General features: G+C 41.0%; 1 protein-coding gene across 2 annotated transcripts; it reads right to left on the reverse strand.

Moving 5' to 3' along the window:
- Positions 1-127: 127 nt before the first annotated feature.
- znhit3 (zinc finger, HIT-type containing 3) lies at positions 128-7,203 on the reverse strand. 2 transcript variants are annotated; one of them, XM_073053543.1, is made up of 5 exons: positions 7,054-7,203; positions 3,633-3,664; positions 3,023-3,115; positions 2,283-2,345; positions 128-394 (listed from the first exon to the last, which is right to left on the reverse strand). In XM_073053543.1, exons 1-5 carry the CDS (start codon positions 7,122-7,124, stop codon positions 198-200), a joined length of 456 nt encoding a protein of 151 aa, XP_072909644.1. In that variant the 5' UTR covers positions 7,125-7,203; the 3' UTR covers positions 128-197. The 2 variants fall into 2 exon arrangements, with proteins under 2 accessions (XP_072909644.1, XP_072909646.1); XM_073053545.1 differs by having other exon boundaries at positions 3,023-3,112; positions 7,054-7,201.
- Positions 7,204-12,998: the final 5,795 nt, after the last annotated feature.

Here is a 12,998-nt window from a genome sequence, read left to right on the forward strand (position 1 = left end):
CAATTTCAGTCAAACTTTGTAAAAAAAAACACCACCACTGTCCACAGTCATTGACCTCACTGCACATTCCATAGTTGCTGAATCGTCAGGCTTTCCATTCTCTCCCCCCCCCCCCCCCCCCCCCCCCCCCACGTCAAAACCAGGATTGGCCAATTACTTTACAACATAGTTGCCATGTGCTCAGGGGTTAAACACATTTACCAGGAGCCAGTAATGTCATTTTCTTTATCTTGGGGTTCAACTACTTGTAGACATCGATCAGCAAATTCTACAAAAATTGGTTCTTGCATAGCCGATTTCATGATGTTTTCTTTATCTTCTGCTCTGTCTATTGTCAATAGCAACTGTCTAAGATGAGGATTACAAAGTAAACTCTTCAATTCCTCAGATTTTGCTGTTAGAAAAGCAAAAATAATAATTAGTGCTTTATAACATTGAAGTTTCAGGACCTGAATTTCACTCACTTTACTCAAGACCTGTTTCAAATTTGTAAATGAAGGAAGTTAGAAGCAGTAATAAACACTAGGCTAGTGTTAATCAAACAAGAGAAGATCTGCAGATGCTGAAAATCCAAGCAACACACACAAAATGCTGGAGGAATTCAGGATAGGCAGCATCTATTGAAAAGAGTACAGCTGATGTTTTGGGCTGAGACCCTTCATCAGGACTGGGGGTAAAAAGATATGTCAAAGTAAGCAAGGGTGTGGAGGGGAGGAAGAAACAAGGTGACAGATGAAAGTGGGGGGGTTAAGTAAAGAGCTGGGAAGTTGATTGATGAAAGAAACAGGGCTGGAGAAGGGAGAATCTGATAGGAGAGAACAGGCCATGGAAGAAAGAAAGGGGGAAGAACACCAGAGGGATGTTATAGGAAGATGAGGTGAGAGTGGGGAATGGTGAAGGTGGGGGGGGGGCAGGGTGGAGACCGGCATTACCGGAAGTTTGAGAAATCAATGTTCATGCCATCAGGTTGGAGGCTACCCAGACAGAATATAAGGTGTTGCTCCTCCAACCTGAGTGTGGCCTCAATGCAGTAGAGGAGGCCGTGCACTGATGTGTCAGAATGGGAATTGGAAGTGGAATTAAAATGTTTGGCCACTGGGAGATCCTGCTTTTTCTGGCAGATGGAGTGTAGTTGCTCAGCGAAGCCATCCCAAATCTGCATCGAGTCTCCCACTATATAGACCATAGGAGCACCGGGTTCACTATATAACCCCAGCAGGTTCAAGGGTGAAGTGTCACCTCACCTGGAAGAACTGTTTCGGGCCCTGTATGTTCGTGAGGGAGGAGGTGTAGCATTTGTTTCACTTTTAAGGATAAGTGCCAGAAGGGAGAGCAGTGGAGAGGGAAAAATGGACAAGGGAGTCACGTACAGAGCGATATCTGTGGAAAGCAGAAACGGGGGAGGGAAAGACATCATTGGCGGTGGGATCCCGTTGGAGATGACAGAAATTATGGAGAATTATGTGTTGGACAAAGGATCTTGGCCTGAAATGTCAATTGTATATTCCTCTCAAGAGGTAGTACTATCTAATAGTGAATATCAAACATTCAGCAAGGAGTCTAGGCGGGCAGGTGCTCGAAGAGAAAATAATCAAAATAGAAGCAATACAGGTTGCACAATGGTACAGCTCATGGAAATTAGGTGCTGTGTTGTTGGAGCTTGAGTTTATGGCATTCCCTTCCCTCCATTCTAAGAGTGGCAGGTTAATTAGCCACTGAAATGTCCGTATTGTGAGTGGAAAAATCTCACGAGAAGTGATGGGAATGTGGGAGGAATAACACAGATTAGTGTAAAGGATACTCTAAGGACATTTACGAGACTCTTAGGACACATGAATGAAAGAAAATGGTGGGTTATGGGCTATGTAGGACGGAAGGGTTAAATTGATCAAGGAGTAGGTGAAATGGTTGGCACAACATCGTGAAATGATGCTGTACTGCTCTACGTTCTAAATAGGTTGTTTGACCATGTGAGCTTACTGGACAAAAGGGCTTGCCTCCATACTTTATGAAGTAATCGATTCTTCCTGCAATCAATTATTTCTAGTGTTATAAAGTCCTCAGTGACAGTCAATATTGTCACACGAGTCAACAGAACAAATTCTTAGACTCAGGAACATCTCTCACAGCACTCAAACAGTGATGAATGTCATTGAACTAAATCAGTTTTGTACACTAATCATTTAAACCAATTTAATTTAGTTTGTTCAAATTACCCTCCTAATAGTAAATGTCAGGAATCAAAAAGATGTTTTTGTTGTGATCTGTTTTTGTCTACATACCCAACAGTTTCAATTTCTCTAGGGGCACTCGATCAGATTCTTCATCTTCACCCAGTATGTCATCTGTTGACAGGAATATGCCATTACTGTTTAAAAGAACAACTAACATGCACAGGGATTATAAACAGTTACTACATAATGGATTAAATTCCTAGGCCATGTCTCTTTCACTCTTCTACATGATCATAATAAGTTTAATCCAGAATATCAGTCTATTTTAAAAGGAAACAATTGATTCAAATGTATAATTCTATTGATCAAAGTTTTAAATTCTACTTTCACTTTTTGAACATGGATGGAATCTACTTTTATTTCTCTCCCAATCTCCCCATGCCTCTGTTCACCAATAGTACTTTGTAAGGGAACATTGGTGCTCAATGAAAAATAAATGGGTTTTACTTAAATGCACATCCAGCAGAAAATGAGTACTGTACTTGAGCTTTGAAAGATCCGTCCCATTGATTTGGGCAAATTGTAGAAGACAACTTTCTATCCCAACACTGTGGGTAGCACCAGAATTATGCGAGTTGATAGTTTACATTTACTACACAAAACCGAAAACATTTTAATGCCAAGCTTACATTATCCTGCCATAACAGCACTAAAATCTATAAAATGCTTGTTTTTTTTTTAATGGCCCAATCTTGAATGATTTATAAAGTTGTGTTTACACTCAATTCTTTAAACAATTCTAGCTTTGTAGATATTTATCCTTTCTAATATGACGGCATGGTATCTACCTTTGCCTTCTTGCCATGTTATTGTCCCAACTTCTGTAGAAAGCTCTGAAGTTGATGACACTGAACCAGACTTTTGTGGTTTGCAATCATCTAGTAAAACAAAAGCACCAAATTTAGTTATTTTAGATAAACAAGTGCAATTAAAATGGTTCTATGTAATTATCAATATACATTTTAACACAAAACCAGAATTCACAGTACAACATTTAGATTCTTTCATAAAGCCAAGTCACAGTTTAGAAGGTGGGATGATGTTCCAAAAAAGCTGTTCAGGTTGATCCTTTAAATCGGGATATGTAAAATACATCATAAACAAAGGATGACATTTCTTACTTATGACACATTATACCAGGAAGGTATAAAATGTTGTTATATCATGAATGAAGGTGTAGTTTTCTACTCAATCTTAACACACAAGAACAAGGCACCACCATTTTTGCATTTGCAAAAGCCATGGATGGACCTGAAGTGATTTTGTATTACCATCTCCCCATCAATCTTAAGATCCAGTTGACTATTCTCCAGATTACACAGATAACATTTTCTTTGGAAGCTTGCATATTTTACAGTAACCAAATTAATTTGTAAGGAATTAGAAGACTGTCCATACCCTTATGTTTCTTGTAGCATCCTACAGAACAACTGAAAATAAAGAGAATAGAATTATTAAATATAATAAAGAATCACATTTTAGTAACATTCACATAATATAACTTTATAGAATCAAAGTCTGCAGATTGGGCAGTTGAGGCAGCAAAATTTGCTAAAAGAACCAAAGCAGATTAGCAATAGTTTTCTTTCAGACCAGTGTGTCTCAATGACAGCAAGTAAAAACTGCAACAAATGGAGAACAAGATGGAGAAATTGAGAGAAGCCAGAGGGCACAGATTGATGGAAATGCCATCAAGAGGCATTTTTGTTCTAAAGACAAACGACCAATTATAGCATTACTAAGATATTGCCCGAAATCATTATGAGTAAGAAGATTCATAAGCAACTTTCAACATGGGCAATTTAAAGTTTGAAAGCAGGACCAATTAAATTATTTTTCCCAAAGAACCTATAGGTACAACTCAAAGGTAAAAGTAAATTTATTATCCAAGTACATACATGTCAAAATACAACAACTCTGAGATTCATTTTCTTGCGGCCATTCAAAATAGATACCAAGACACCAATGAAGCAAAGAAACCTGAACACGGAGACTAATAACCCCTATGCAAAAGACAACAATCTGCAAATTAAAAAATAATAAATATTAAAAATAAGCAAAGAATATCAAGAACATGAGATGAAGAGTCCTTGAAAGTGAGGCCATAGGTTTGTGGGAACAGTTGGGCGAGTGAAGTTATCGGCTTTAGTTCAAGAGCCTGATGGTCCGTTACCTCTAAACTGTGCAGTCATACAGTAACTGAAATGCTCTGCGCATATAGTCTTTGTTGCCCCACAGCTGGAATTGGGTACAACTAAAAAAGTTTACAAAGCACGAAAGATTTTCTTTGTTGTACTGCATTTCATTATACCCTTCAATTAATGAACAAAATCAAAAGTATGTTTTCAGATTTCATTCTAAATATTCATAGTATGCATATTCCAAACAAAACATTTAAAGTGCCCCGCAGCTTTCAAGAAGTATCAAAATTTCCTGCTCAGAGCAATGATTGGCCTGCACAGCTGTAAAAAAAAATTAGAGGGAACATTGCAATTCTCCTGAGGGGCAATAACTGTTCCTGAACCTGGTGGTGTGGGTTGTGAGGCTCCTGCACCTCCTTCCAGATAGCAGCAGTGAGAAGAGAGCATAGCCAAATGATGGGGTTCCTTGATGATGGATGCTGCTTTCTTGCAACACCACTCTTAGTAGATATGCTCAATGGTGGGAAGGGCATTACCCGTGATGGTCTAGGCTGTACCCACTTCCTTTTGTAGGCTTTTCCATTCAAGGGCGTTGGCGTTTCCATGCCAGGCCTTGATGCAATCAGTCAGTACACTCTTCATCCCACACCTATAGAAGTTTGTCAATGTTTTAGATGGCATGTAGAATCTTTGAAAACTTTCGAGAAAGTAGAAGTACAGCTGTGCTTTGTTTGCAATAGCATTCATGTACTAGACCCAAGACAGATGCTCTGAAATGATAACTGTGAGGAATTTAAATTGCTGATCCTCTCCATCTCTGATCCCCCGATGATGACTGGCTCATGGACCTTCGGTTTCCTTGTCCTGTAGTAAATAATCAGCTCTTTGGTTTTGCTGATGTTAAGTGAGAGATTGTTGTGGCACCATTAAACTAGATTTTCAATCTCCCTCGTATATCAGAATCAGGTTTATTATCACCAGCACACGTCGTGAAATTTGTTAACTTAGCAGCAGCAGTTCATTGCAATAAATAATACAGAAGAAAATAATAATAAATAAATCATTTACAGTATACATGTATTAAATAGATTAAAAATCGTGCAAAAACCAAATAATATATATTTGGAAATTGATATTGTTCACGGGTTTAATGTCCATTTAGGAATCAGATGGCAAAGGGGGAAGAAGCTGTTCCTGAATTGTTGAGTGTGTGCCTTCAGCCTTCTGTACCTCCTACTTGATGGTAACAGTGAGAAAAGGGCATGCCCTGGGTGCTGGAGGTCCTTAATAATGGACGCTACCTTTCTGAGACACCGCTCCTTGAAGATGTCCTGGATACTTTGTAGGCTAGTGCCAAAGATGGAGCCGACTAAATTTGCAACCCTCTACAGCTTCTTTCAGTCCTGTGCAGTAGCCTGCCTCCACCCCCACCCCCCCATACCAGACAGTGATGCAGCCTGTCAGAATGCTCTCCACGGTACATCTATAAAAGTTTTTGAATGTATTTGTTGACATACCAAATCTCTTCAAACTCCTAATAAAGTATAGCTGCTGTCTTGCCTTCTTTAAAGCTGCATTGATATGTTGGGACCAGGTTAGATCCTCAGAGATCCTGACATCCAGGAACTTGAAGCTGCTCACTCTCTCCACTTCTGATCCCTCTATGAGGATTGGTATGTGTTGCTTCGTCTTACCCTTCCTGAAGTCCACAATCAGCTCATCCATCTTACTGATGTTCAGTGCAAGGTTGTTGCTCGACACACTCCACTAGTTGGTATATCTCATTCCTGTACGCCCTCTCGTCACCACCTGAATGTTGAACTGTAGTCGGTGAATAGCATCCTGAAATAGGTGCTTGTGTTGTTCAGATGGTCTAAAGCTGTGTGAAGAGCCATTGAGATTGCAAATTCGTTACTACCTTTGAGTCGGCCAACAACAGTGCTGTAGTCAGCAAACTTAAATACAACATTTGAGCAGTACTTAGCCTCAGTCACTAGTATAAAGTGAATAGAGCAGGGGGCTAAATACACAGCCTTGAGGGACACCTGTGCTGATTGTGCTTGTGGAGGTGTTGTCAATCCAGATAAAAGTCATCCTCTGTTCACTGTCATAAAATCCTCAAGCAACAGAACTGCAGCTCACTCATTGATGCAGATGCTTTAAAAGACACCACCACCCCTCAGTACCATACTCTATAGGAAAAACCAAGATTTTATCCACTGAAGCAGGTCCCAAAACTCACTTGTTTTGCACTAGTGATTCCTTTCGCAGTCTTTTCCCCGTCACTGCTGCCTGTAACTTGTGTGAACCTACACAACTCGCTCGCTAGTGCCTCTGTACCAGTAGCACTCCGTACTGGTGAAGCGCGTACGTGATAATAAACTAAACTTTACCAGCCAACTCGAGCGCTGTTCGCTCGCCGCCATAATCCGGACAGAGTCTCGCAGTACAGGTTGCAATCTGGTCAGCGCTTATCCAAGGAAACTGGCCCGGCAGCCCCGAGCGCCGCCCGCTCGCCGCCGTAGGCCCGGCAGACCCTAGCGCCGCCCGCCCGCCGCCGTAGGCCCGGCAGACCCTAGCGCCGCCCGCCCGCCGCCGTAGGCCCGGCAGACCCTAGCGCCGCCCGCCCGCCGCCGTAGACCTGGCAGCCCCTGGCGCCGCTCCTACCGCTCACTTACTAGCGCACATCACAGGCCGGGCATCGGTACTTCGTAGCCTGGTCCTCACACACGCTGCAGACCTTCATCATGCCACCATCGGCTCCCAGCAACCACCGCGCGCGTTACCCTGACGACGACGAAGCGCCAACTCTGACCCGTTCGGGATCCTCTCACCATCGCCGCCGACTGTCGTGTTAAACATTTATAAATCGGATAGCCCTCAACTGTGAGTCTTCTCTATCACTCGGGGTTGGGGGGGGGGCGGTGTTAGCCCAAGTATCAGCAAATAATTATTCAGATTAAATAAAACCTTTGCACTTACGTCAATTCATACAAGTTGTTCTTTGCAGAGGCAATCGTCCGTCAAAGTAAATTGTGAATAGTTTGCTTATGAAATGTTTGTTTGGCAGTTATACCAAGATGGTGATGCTCTAGTTTGTACAATTTGCTTCAGTAGATCCTTGGATTCATTCTGCAAAGTGTCTTTTATTCCATCGGCATCCAGCTGAGTTTCAGCACTTCTGCTGCCTTTTTTTCATTAGTATCAGTAGGGATTTTATAGAATTTCGTTACTGAAAATTGAGAACACAAGTTTAAATTATATCCCATTGACCAAGGGTGCACTCTATGCTGCTAGGATGTACTGGTCCCAGACAGCCCCAAACGTACTGCCTTCCCCTCTGTCATTGATCATCAATTTGAAATGTCTGTCTCTCTTTGCTGTTGACACCTAGTTTCTAGAAAGGTTCCAACTGATAATTGGAAATTTAAATGTATGAGTAATCAGAATAAACTTGTTTGCAACATTTATTTTTGTTATATTTGTAAAATTTTAGGGACAGGTTGGACAGGATAGGTCTTTATTCCTTAATGTTGAAGATTGAGAGGTGATGTTCAGACTCAGAATCAGGAGCCAAAACTTGGAATGGAAAAAGAAGGAGAAGTCATTTTGTCCTGATATTAGATTCAATGGTTACATGAATCATCAAAGCATTTATCTTTTTCAATAACAAGTGTACAATATCAAGTATTATGGGAATGGGGGTTTGAATCTGTAAAATGCAAGGGGTTGTGCAGTGTTTTCCAAGCTTTGCTGTTGTATACAGTAGACAAAAAATGTATTTGTCAAATTGCAGTTACCTAAAGTTTACCAAAACATTAAATACCTTCTGTTAATTCTTGTAGAAGTGACACTTGGAACTTCATAAGAGGCAAGCCACTTACAAACATGTATCCTAATCAAAGGGTTGTGTGCTACTGAGGGTAGAACAGAAAAACTTAGACAGAGTATTCCATCATTCAGTAAAGTCATAGATCCATATAGTAATACAGCACAGGCTCTCTGATTTACCATGTCTACACAGACAATTAAGCTCCTACTTACAATGATCCTGCACTAATCCCATTTTATCCTCTCCAGATTACTATTAAATCTCCCCAGCCTCTCCATTGGATGTGGCAGGAACAGGGAGTACCTGGAGGAAGTTCACAGGGAAAGTGAACAAATTCGACATTGGCAGCACTGGAGGTCAGAAATGAGCCCAAGTTACTGAAGCTGTGAGGCAGTGTGGCTCTGCTAGCTCCACTATCTCAGATTATGGTACCCGATGATCCTTAACGTTGTATCTGCTTCCCACCTAATACTAATATCCTCATTCACTTGGTTCAAAGGTTTATCTCTAACAGGTCACCTCTCATCCTTCATCGCTTCAAGGAGAAAAGGCCAAAAGGCATTTCTTCAGAGGAATAGTTTTCCCAGGGTTGACGTGTTTGTACCTCGACAAGAGCTAAAGGCTGTTCAATAGGCTGCACGTACATGTCACCTTGGCACCATCAGTATGTCTGAATTAGTTTATGAAAGGAACACAATCAAAATTGAGAAAGCAGAATTTGTATGACTAATTACTTTTGGGAAGCTACTTGGCCTGAGAAACAAAAAACTAAAGATGAGAGACAATAGCAAAAATTCAAAGTACATTTATTATCAAAGTACGTGTGCAGCATACAACCCTGAGATTTGTCTTCCCACAGATAGCCACGAAACAATGAACCATGGAACCAACCCACTAAAGGAAAAACATCCAACACCCCTTCCCCACGTGCACAAAAAATCATATAAACTGCAACAAAAAATGAGCGAAACCACAGAAAATAAAACACAAAATCAAAAGGCATATTACAGTTTAGCTCAGTGTTCATTATCTGCAGCCTGCCCCAAATCAGAAATCACTCAAAAGGAGCAACCAGAACTGGAACATTTCATAAACGTGATCAGAGTCCAAATCTACAAACCGTGGCGATTAAACTTTGCACTGGCACCATACTCCGACAGCACTGAGGGAGACAGAGACTGCTTGAAAGCAAGAACCTTCCCCTTGAGAACAGCGAGTGAGAGGGGGAGGGAGACCACCACATGCAGAAACCCTCCTCTGGCAGCAAAGAGCAAGAGGCTGGTAGGTGGTGCTGAACACTCACACGTCCTCCGCACCTGCCTTGATGGTTTCCATCTTCCCCGGCTCTTGAATTGGTGAGAGATGGAGCAGATGATGGATTCGAGTCCTGGCTCCTGCAGCTGGGCCTCCATGCCGCATGCTTTTCTCACAGCCTCGTGGGACCCCCTCAGAGATAGCGAAGTACCCAATCGTCTGGCCCAAAAGCACACTGCCAGGACGTAGATAACAGGTTCCAGCAGTAGCAGAACCACATCTGAAATAAAAAGAGGACACAAGAGGAATGAAAGGAGTTGCTTCGTGAACCATCCTGAGGAAGTCACCCCAATATAAAGAATTATTGAAAGAAAATTAACAATAAACAACAGATTAGGTAAAAATAGTAAATAAATGGGAGTCAACACACAACAAGGAACTGTGGTAAATAGGCCGTAAAGAACCTCTCCTCTTCATTAGTAATGAATGCCCTCTTCTAGTTCCATTGGCTGTAATCCAAGGTCATTCTCATTATGTAAAAATATAGTGTATTTTTATCACAGCCAGTGAGTTTTCCAATAAAACATAATCATGTGAAACAAAAGTGATTTTCAAAATAAAATTTTATGATCATCTATCTTGTTCCTAAGACACACTTATCTTTTGAAATGCAATTTAAGTTTTATTTTTTGCTAGTTTTGGCAGGTTACCAAAGTATTGTAACTCTCCGCTATTTGATTCTACTCATTACTAAATATTTTATTTTCTCTGTTTTGCCAAAGCTTAATTACTGGTAACAACATTAGAAAACACATTGAAGTTCCTTTTTTAAGTAGCTGGGGTTCTAAACATTGGGATACTTAGCTAAATGTCTTGTCTGTTGTTAGAACATAAACCATAGAACAGTACAGTCCAGGAAAAGGCCCTTCGGCCCACAATCTCTATGCTGAGCATGATGCTAAATTAAACAAATCCCTCTGCTTGCACGTGATCCGTATCCTCCATTCCCCATATATTCATGTGCTTATCAAAAAAACTCCTCGATCACCAGTATTGTATCTGCTTTCATTACCGCTCCTGGCAACACGTTCCAGGCATCTACCACTTGCTCTGCAAAAATGTGCCCTGCACATGCACTTTAAACTTTCCCCCACTCAGTTTAAAGCTGCGTCCTCTAGTATTTGAAATTTGCACACTGGGAAAAAGATTCTGGCTGAAGATTGCTATGCTTCTCCTAATCTTATAAACTATCAGGTCTCCCCTCAGCCCCCAAAGTTCCAGAGAAAACAATCCCAGTTTGTCTATCCTCCCTTTTAGCTAATATCTTTAGCTAGTAAAGGCTTCTGAACCCTCTTCAAAGCCTCCTCATCCTTACTGTTATGGGGCAACCAGAGCAGCATGCAATACCCGAAGTGCAGCCTAATTGAAGTTTATACAACTGCAGCATGACTTCCGCCATGTTCCTATCGACGAAGGGAAGCATGCCATACCCTTCTTCATCAGTCTATCTACTTAAGTTGACACTTTCATGGTGACATGGACTTGAACCCCAATATTGTTCTGTACCTCAACGCTATTAAGGATCCTGCCTTCAATTATATATTTTCCTCTCGTACTTAACCTCCCACACATGCCCAGATTAAACTCTAACTGTGATTTCTCTGCCCAAGACTATATCCTCGTGTTTCTTTTGATGACCTTATTTGGCGTTGACAACTCCAACGAGCTATCAGCCACCTTACTAACCAACGCTTTTATAATTTTGTCCAAGACATTTATATCCATCAAAATCAACAACGGGCCCTACATTGATCACTGTGTTGACACCACTGGTCACAGACCTCCGTATCTGACCTGGTGCAAGCAACAGGGCTACAGTGCCTCACAGCAGTTGTTTGCTCAAAATCCTGCAGCGTAAAATGGATTTTGCACTGCTTGAGTTTAATGTTAAATATTCTTAACAAAGGATCTTTTTAAAAAAAAGGGACCTAGTGCTTTTGAATAAGCTCTTCTCGGGCTTCTAGCTGGGTACGTATCGATTATCGCCGACACTTTAATGAAAAGCTCTGCCACCTTCATCAGGGATTTTTTAATGTGAGCGTGTAGGTGGTTGAAAACGAAACTGCTTTGTACTTGTTCTCCTTGGATGTATATGAAGTTAATTAAGCGCACAAAGTAAATTACCTCTTTCCTCAATATTTGACTGCAGGTACTCATTTCCTGAAGGCTAATGGAGTTTTATGATTTCATCTAAAGATAAAATAAATTTTAATGATGTGACTAAGCTGAAAATGGCTTGTTGATCTTGATTTGCTGGTGTGCTCTACAGTAAATAAGTTACTAAAACCAGAGCTAATATATATGACACTGCTTGTTTGTTATGTATTAGTACAAAAAATTCTTGTATGCTATCTAACGAAGCTGAATATGTAGTCAGTTAACATTAAATGCAAATAAATCACCCTTTTTCTATCTCATTTGCCCTATAATTGCAAATAAATTGGCAAATTGTGTTATTGTCACACATACCAAGGTACAGTGAAAAACCTGCCTTGCAGATCAGTTCATTACAGCAGTGCAGGATAAAACAGTAATAGAGTGTAAAATAAAGTGTAACCGTACAAAGAAAGTGCAGTGAGGGTAGACAGTAAGATGCAAAGTCACAATGAGGGAGATTGTGAGGTCAGGAGTCCATTCTGTTGTACTAGGGAAGCATTCAAGAGTCTGATAGCAGTGGGATAGAAGCTGTCCTTGAGCCTGGTGGTATGTGCTTCCAGGTTCATTTAATCTTCTGCCTGCTGGGGGAAGAGAGAATGACCAGGAATTATACTGTTCGCTTTACTGAGGCAGTGCGAAGTGTAGACAGAGTCCATTGAGGGAGGCTGGTCTCCACGATGTTTCTTGTGGCCTTGTGCATAATAATTGCCATAGCAGGTCATGATGCATCCAGATTCTATGGTGCAAAAATACAAATTAGTGAGGATCATGGGGGACATGCCAATTTTCTTTAGCCTCCTGTGGAAGTACGAGCGCAGGTGAGCATTGATGGGCGTGACACAACCAGGACAAGCTATTGTTGATGTTCATTCCTAGTTCCCAGTCTTCTCAACCTCAGCACCATTGAAGTAACAGGAGTATGTGCACCTCCCTTTTCCTGGTCAATTATCACTTCTTTTGTTATATTGACATTGAGGGAAAGGTTATAATCATGAGACTGGGCTCTATCTGCAACAGGACCTTTTAATAATGTTTGCTAATTTATACAGCATCCCAACTACGTTTATAGGTGGGAATGAAAACACCCTTCAAAACGAGATTAATTATTAAGACTCTCCCCTTATTGAGATCGTCAACTTTCTAATCTGCAAGGAGCATTGAGGTGGATTTCATAACTACTGGCAATTAGATTTCCCCGTGTATTTGTAAGGTCGACTAAATTAAATGAAACATCTTTTAAATAATTTATCAGTACCGCCGAAAGTTATACCATGATATAACTTTTAATGGTGCCTTTGAATTGTCTGTCCCTAAGCAATG

Source organism: Hemitrygon akajei, chromosome 8 (genome assembly GCF_048418815.1).
Source record: "Hemitrygon akajei chromosome 8, sHemAka1.3, whole genome shotgun sequence".
Classification (NCBI taxonomy): Eukaryota; Metazoa; Chordata; class Chondrichthyes; order Myliobatiformes; family Dasyatidae; genus Hemitrygon; species Hemitrygon akajei.

Excerpts from the sequence above, each read along its gene's own strand:
- znhit3 (XM_073053543.1), bottom strand. The coding sequence starts at position 7,124 with ATGATGAAGGTCTGCAGCGTGTGTGAGGACCAGGCTACGAAGTACCGA. Across the intron at positions 3,665-7,053 it reads CCGGCCTGTGATGTGCGCTA|TTGTTCTGTAGGATGCTACA; the intron begins GTAAGTGAGCGG and ends CTTTATTTTCAG. Across the intron at positions 2,346-3,022 it reads AACATGGCAAGAAGGCAAAG|ATGACATACTGGGTGAAGAT; the intron begins GTAGATACCATG and ends TCCTGTCAACAG.